Raw genomic sequence first — 6,907 nt, 5'->3', positions numbered from 1 at the left:
TCACCTGCAGGGCAGAGGCTCTGTCGAAGCTGTGGCGTCTCCACCCAGAGGCTGGTGAAACTTTCCCACCCACCTTCTTTGTTCCTGGGTCCCCTGCCTTGGTGGCTCTTACTGGGAACCACAGGTGATCTTCCTTTGGACACTTTCTCTGTTTATAATGAAATTCGAGCTGTGTTGAGCTAATGACCTGTCTGCCAAGATTTTGGAGGTCATGGATAACTGCAAGATTAACAGATACTTTTGTGAATAGAGTCCTTTCCAACTTCACCAAATTCACTCCCTATAATCATCCACAGACAGTATTTTTGGGGCATTCCTGAAGCCGAGGTATTGTCATGAGGTGAGGTGGTAACTGGGGAGGGGAAAGGGGTCCTTAGCCTGGTGTGCTGGTGACTGTGGATCAGCTGGCTCTCTGAGGGGAAAGAGCCCTGGGTCATAGCATTTGCTGATAAATATTCCCATCAGTTCACCTCCCATGAATTAGGAAGCCTGGGCAGCGCAGAAGGGCACTACTCTGCCCCAGGTGGTAACTCCATCCTAGGAGAGCTGTGTGGCCCTGCCCACAAGACACCAGAAGACTCCAGAAGAATCCCCACTGCTAGATCAGGGTCACAGAACAATGCCGGACAGGCAGAGCAGGCGCCGTGCAGGGCCAGGGGGTCTGGGAGAGCGTCAGAAGCTGCTAGGGCCTGTCCTCCCGGAACTGGGCCACTGTGGGCCTTTCATCTCCAACCTCCCTTTCTGCGCCACTCCTGTGGCTGCCTGCCTCTGCCCCTTCCCATCCCACCACCCCCAGTGTGGCAATTACGGCGCTAATTAGGCTGCTTTGATCATCTTTAGAAATGGCCACATTGGGGAGGGACTCTGCCAAGCAATTAGGGGCAGAGGAGCGGGGAGCTCCAAGGCTTCCTTCGGGGGTGGGGCTGCTGAGAAACCCCAGACACCCTCTGCCCCCCTCCCTCCAGGAGTGTCTGCCCCTGTCATGGCTGTAGGCTCCTCAGGGGGCAGAGGCAGATGGGGATCCACCCCCATCCCAGCCCTGGAGCCAGGGCCCGCCCCCACCCAGCAGCCCCCCTCTGCCTGGCCCACAGCCCAACCGTCAGCTCTTCTTCCCTGTCTTGGCCCCTTTGATGGAGCCGCAGAAACAAGGGCTCCTTTGACAGAAGGGGGGCTCAGAGCTGGGATGATGAGACTTCAAAGGTGAAGGTCAAGCCCACTACCCCACTCCTCCCCCAATCTTGGCCGCCATCCCGTGCTCCCCTCCCCCAGGCCGTCCTCTATAAAGACCCTGCAGCCCCATTACCCTGTGGGCTCCTAGGAGTTAAGGGCCAGGTGAGGGCTGACCAGGGAGGCGGGTAATTTTGATGTAAGAGAACGGGGTCATATGATTTGAGGGACAAGAATTCAGTGCCCAGGGGCAGAAAGGCAGCAGAAGGCGGGCACCAAAGGATAGGCACCCAGAAGGTGGACTCGGAGGAGGAGAGAGGACGGGGGTCTCTCACCCCAGCTCCTGGTCACCATGCTACTGGCTGTGCTGCTGCTGCTGCCTCTCCCAAGCTCATGGTTTGCCCATGGGCACCCACTGTACATGCGCCTGCCCCCCAGCACCCTGCAAGGTAAGCCGGGCGGGCCTGAGAGCTGCGGAGTCGGGAGAAACGTAGAGGAAGTCGGACCCCAGGCAGGCGGAGACAGGAGAGCTTGTCACTCCACTCATAAGGACCTTTGGCCCCTTCTGCCCACCCTGCTGCAAGAAGGGGCAAAGAACTGAGATCTAGGTGGGAGAGGAGGAGGGGAAGGTGCAGCGGGAAAGAAAGAGGAGCTGTCAGGCTCTGTCCAAAGGAACTGAGAGAAGGCCCTGAGGGACAGACAGGAACGCCCGGGCCAGCACCACGGCCTTGACTGTCTGGGCCGAAGGTGGGCCAGGAAAACACAGCTGCTTTCAGTCAAAAAGCCTGAGTTCTGTGATGTCCGTATCTTTGGGGTGGTGTCTTTAAAAAAAAATTAAGGAAAAGCACTTTGCAAAGATTCCAGTCCAGCTCAGTGGAATTAGGCAGACATCTCAGGTGAAAACCTGGAACCATGACTCTGAGTGCTGGGCTCAGCGTCCTGTGGCTCGCTCCCCTCCTCATCCCGTCCCAGGCTCGGGGAGCCCAACTTATGTCTCCGTGGGACTCCCGAGGCAGGGCTCAGGGCTGGGGCCAGGAGGCTGAGGCTGAGGCTCTTCCCCAACCACTCGTGACTGTGTGCCCCCTGTCCCAGCAGTTCTATCGGCCCAGGGGACTCAGGCATTGCAGGCGGCCCAGAGGAGTGCCCAGTGGGCAATAAACCGAGTGGCGATGGAGATCCAGCACAGATCGCATGAGTGCCGAGGTGCCCACCCTGCCCCCTGTGCCCCAGTGAACTTTGCTGCCTACCCTGGGTCCATGCTGCTGCCCCTGTCCCTTCCCTTCGGTCTTCATGCCCCTCTTGGGGGCAGAGACTGACTTGGGCTGCAACCAAGGCCACTTTTGTGAAGGTCTGTCTCTCCAAATGGAAACCACATGCGAAACACTCGGCTGGTGAGGTGACCAGGAGAAGTTCATGGTTGCTGAAACAGAACCCGTGTGGGCTGGAGGGCTCAGCGCAAAAGGAGAGATGGGGAAAGAGGGACTCGGCCCAGCCTGGTGTGAGGACAGGCGAGAGCTCGGCAGTAAGTCTCAAATGTGTGTTTCTCCGCAGGATCTGGACGCCCCAGGCCTCAAGCTCCCTTTCAGGACCCACCTGAGCCAGGTGAGGCTGAAACGGCTCCGGGAGAAGGCCTGAGAGCCGGGTGGGCCTCGAAGGTGAGGATGGCCAGAATGTGCCCCTCGTGACACCCCTTGCGCCTTTCTAGGGCCCTGCGGTGAGAGGCGCCCGAGCACTGCCAACGTGACGCGGGCCCACGGCCGCATCGTGGGGGGCAGCGCGGCACCTCCCGGGGCCTGGCCCTGGTTGGTGAGGCTGCAGCTCGGTGGGCAGCCTCTGTGCGGCGGCGTCCTGGTGGCGGCGTCCTGGGTGCTCACGGCGGCGCACTGTTTTGTGGGGTAAGTCAGACCCCCAGATCCTCCCAGCCGGGGTTCCTAGCGCTGGGCCCCGAACCTGCCGGGCTGTCCAGTGGGCGACGGGCGGGAAAGCTGGTCTCTGCTGACCCCTGGCGGCGGCTTTGCCCTGGGCTTCCCCGTCTCAAGGCGCCGCGCCCGCCCCCCAGGATGCCAGCGCCCATTGGGTGGCACTGCCGGGCGCGTATGCCTCCTCTGGGACGAGACCCCTCCCTGGCCTGCCTTCCCTGCACCCAAGTGGAGAAATGCCCCGTCCCCAGTGTCCCGGCGTGCGGGCGGAGGGATAGGGTCCCCAAGGGACCGGCTGCCCTGGCCCTTGTCCTTCCTGAGTCTCAGCCGCCTCTCGCCCCGCAGCGCCCCGAATGAGCTTCTGTGGACTGTGACGCTGGCCGAGGGGCCCCGGGGGGAGCAAGCAGAGGAGGTGCCAGTGAACCGCATCCTGCCCCACCCCAAGGTGAGAAGGCAGTCCCCAGCCCACGGAGCTGGGAACCGCATGCCCACCCGCGCCTCCTTGACCCTGCGCCGCCTTCCCCTCCTCAGTTTGACCCGCGGACCTTCCACAACGACCTGGCACTGGTGCAGCTGTGGACGCCAGTGAGTCCGGGGGGGCCGGCGCGACCCGTGTGCCTGCCCCAGGAGCCCCAGGAGCCCCCTGCAGGCACCGCCTGTGCCATCGCGGGCTGGGGGGCCCTCTTCGAAGGTACTAGGCCTGTGTGAGCCGACACGTGGTGGGAAGAATTGGGGGTCCGAAGTGACGGAGTGTGAGGAGGCCCGGCTGCCTTGGAAAAATGCTGCCTGTTCTTTTAAAGGGGGAGGAATTAAGAGGGGTGGCGGGAAGGGGACTCTCAAGGCGGGACTCTTGCCTTCCACCCCTGAGCCTTCCACCCTTCTCTGTAGACGGGCCTGAGGCTGAGGCAGTGAGGGAGGCCCGTGTTCCCCTGCTCAGCGCCGACACCTGCAGAAGGGCCCTGGGGTCCGGGCTGCGCCCCAGCACCATGCTCTGCGCCGGGTACCTGGCAGGGGGCGTGGACTCGTGCCAGGTATGAACCCAGTCTGATGAGAAAAGGCCGGCTGAGCCTCCCCAAGGCCAGGGCGGCCTCCTTTCCTTCCATGTACGGCTGTCACTCGACTTCTCTGAGCCTCTCTGTCTTCATCGTTAAAATGGATATAAGTGGCAACTGCAGGAGAGCTCACACCTGCCAGGTGTAAGGCGGGTGTCACGGGGGCAGGTGAATGCAGCGTCCTCCTTCTTGGCTCCGCAGGGTGATTCCGGAGGCCCCCTGACCTGTTCTGAGCCTGGCCCCCGCCCTAGAGAGGTCCTGTTCGGAGTCACCTCCTGGGGGGACGGCTGCGGGGAGCCAGGGAAGCCCGGGGTCTATACCCGCGTGGCCGTGTTCAAGGACTGGCTCCAGGAGCAGATGAGCGGTGAGCGCCCTCTTTCCAATGCCCCGTCCCTAGTGTCCCGGTGACAGCCGTGGGACAAGCCCGTTTCCACCCGGCCCGTGCCCATTCCCAGCTCCCTTCTGCCTCAGGAAAGCCTATCTCCCTCCGGGGAAGGAATGCGGACTCCAGGGCCCCAAACAGAGGGTGAGCAGACCCCTGTCCCTCCCGCAGCAGCTTCCTCCAGCCGCGAGCCCAGCTGCAGGGAGCTTCTGGCCTGGGACCCGCCCCAGGAGCTGCAGGCAGACGCCGCCCGGCTCTGCGCCTTCTACGCCCGCCTGTGCCCGGGGTCCCAGGGCGCCTGTGCGCGCCTGGCGCACCAACAGTGCCTGCAGCGCCGGCGGCGATGCGGTGAGTCCTGTTCCCCGGGACCCCGACCAGGGGCGGAGGGGAGGGGGCCTGGCCCGCCTCTGACCGCCGCTCCGACTCCGGTCCCGTCTGCAGAGCTGCGCTCGCTGGCGCACACGCTGCTGGGTCTGCTGCGGAACGCCCAGGAGCTGCTCGGCCCGCGACCGGGGCTGCGGCGCCTGGCCCCCGCCCTGGCTCGCCCCGCTCCAGCGCTCGCGGAGTCTCCCCGGCACCCGGCCCGCGAGCTGCGGCTGCACTCAGGTACCCCTCTCCCTCCGGCCCAGCCTAGCCCCGGCCCGGCCCCACCCGCGCGGCGGAGCCACTTTCTCCCGCCGAGGCGGACCCCTAACCCTGCGCCTCTCCAGGACCGTGGGCTGGCACTCGGTTCCCGAAGCGGAGGCCGGAGCCGCGCGGAGAAGCCAACGGTAATGACGCCCCCTGCCGACCTTCGGGAGGGGATAGGCCCAGGGCCTGGACGAGGTCAGAAGCGCCTCTGCGGGGGAGGGGTGCCAGCTCCGGGAAGCACTTGCCCCGTGGGGCCACAGGGTAGACTCGCTCTCCCCTCCCCGCCATTGAGCGGATGACTGTTTTGGAGGACTTGCGGTTTTAGCCCTCAACCGTGTCAGAGTTGCTCTGCCTGGAGTTACTGCTTAACTTCTCCGAGCCTCAGTTTCCCCATCTATAGCATAAGGAAGATAAGTGTGCCTCCTGGGAGGCCGTCCTGAGGTGCTGGTGGGAGTGCCACCCCCGGTTCCATACCCCTTCCGTTCCTTATTCCCGGGGCCTCTCCTCTTCCTGCAGGCTGCCCTGGGCTGGAGCCCTTGAGACAGAAGTTGGCTGCCCTGCAGGGGGCCCACTCCTGGATCCTGCAGGTCCCCTCGGAGCACTTGGCCATGAACTTTCATGAGGTAGGTCCCCAGTCTTCCAGACTCCTTCACGGTGGTGCAGAGGGCCCAACCCCCATGCCCTCCCAGCAGCCTGGGGTCGCCTCTGCCCCAGCTCTGGGAGGAGGTAGAGGGTCCTAGGGGAAGGGAGTGGGGCCTGCGGAGTGTGGGCCAGGCCACTGGGGGTGGTGGTGGGGACAATGAGTAGAGGGGAGGGTTGGGGTGTCCAAGTGAGCTGAAACAGCAGGGTTGTGGGGAGAAGGGGTGGAGCATGGGTCTAGGTGAGAGTTTCTGGGGCCCAGGGGGAGGGAGGTGACCTCTGGGATTCCCACTCAGGAGTGAGTTTCTGGACCCCTGATGTCCCCTCCTCCCTCTGTAGGTCCTGGCAGATCTGGGCTCCAAGACACTGACTGGGCTTTTCAGAGCCTGGGTGCAGGCAGGCTTGGGGGGCCGGTACGTGGCCTTCAGCAGCCTAGTGGGCCTGGAGCCGGCCACACTGGCTCGCAGCCTCCCCCGGCTGCTGGTGCAGGCCCTGCAGGCCTTCCGCTTGGCTGCCCTGGCAGAAGGGGAGTCCGAGGGACCCTGGATGGATGTAGGGCAGGGGCCTGGGCTGGGGAGGAAGGGGCACCACCCACTCAACCCTCAGGTTCCCGAGGCCAGGCAACCATGAGCCATGTCTGGTCCGCAGCCCCTGGGGAGGACTTACTGCTCCTAGGGACTGAGAATGATAAACTGTCGCTGCACAACTGGCTGGGTGTGTGCGGGTGGGATGGGGTGGGGGTCCTGGGCCCCCATGTCTTCCCAGGTTTACAACCAGAGAATCACAGCTGCTTTAATAAATGTTATTTATAATACACGGAAACAACTCTGGAGCTTTCTTGGGATGGGGCCCGGTGGGTGGGCATTCAGTCTCAGGGGTGGGGCCCAGGCAAGGCTGCCTCTGGAAGCAGTTGGCAAGGGTCACAGAAGCTGGAAAGGGTCTGGAGGCCCCCATCTGAGCCTCTCTCCTGCCTGCTGAGAAGTGGCAGCAGCTGGCCTGGCTGCCGCCCCGCCCCCGTGCATGGCTACCCTGTGCTGGCCCCAGTGCCCTGCGTCTCTTCCCAGCGCCCCACCCCCACTGCCACCGAGCTTCAGGGAGTCCCAGGCTGGGATCTTTGC

At 63.7% G+C, this 6,907-nt stretch overlaps 1 protein-coding gene across 1 annotated transcript; it reads left to right on the top strand.

Moving 5' to 3' along the window:
• The first annotated feature begins 1,154 nt into the window (after positions 1-1,154).
• PRSS56 (serine protease 56) lies at positions 1,155-6,602 on the top strand. Its single transcript, XM_032277906.1, has 13 exons — positions 1,155-1,616; positions 2,263-2,370; positions 2,719-2,769; positions 2,873-3,062; positions 3,432-3,531; positions 3,618-3,777; positions 3,975-4,117; positions 4,340-4,502; positions 4,692-4,868; positions 4,962-5,126; positions 5,231-5,290; positions 5,667-5,773; positions 6,129-6,602. The coding sequence occupies exons 1-13, from the start codon at positions 1,520-1,522 to the stop codon at positions 6,417-6,419; spliced, it is 1,812 nt and encodes a 603-aa protein (XP_032133797.1). The 5' UTR covers positions 1,155-1,519; the 3' UTR covers positions 6,420-6,602.
• Positions 6,603-6,907: the final 305 nt, after the last annotated feature.

Source organism: Sapajus apella, unplaced genomic scaffold, assembly GCF_009761245.1.
Source record: "Sapajus apella isolate SASKATOON/1434 unplaced genomic scaffold, GSC_monkey_1.0 scaffold10, whole genome shotgun sequence".
NCBI classification, from domain to species: Eukaryota; Metazoa; Chordata; class Mammalia; order Primates; family Cebidae; genus Sapajus; species Sapajus apella.
The sequence above is the reverse complement of the archived record's forward strand: the minus strand, read 5'-3'. Positions and strand labels throughout refer to the sequence as shown.

Excerpts from the sequence above, each read along its gene's own strand:
- PRSS56 (XM_032277906.1), top strand. The coding sequence starts at position 1,520 with ATGCTACTGGCTGTGCTGCTGCTGCTGCCTCTCCCAAGCTCATGGTTT. Across the intron at positions 4,118-4,339 it reads GGGGCGTGGACTCGTGCCAG|GGTGATTCCGGAGGCCCCCT; the intron begins GTATGAACCCAG and ends TTGGCTCCGCAG. Across the intron at positions 4,503-4,691 it reads GCTCCAGGAGCAGATGAGCG|CAGCTTCCTCCAGCCGCGAG; the intron begins GTGAGCGCCCTC and ends TCCCTCCCGCAG.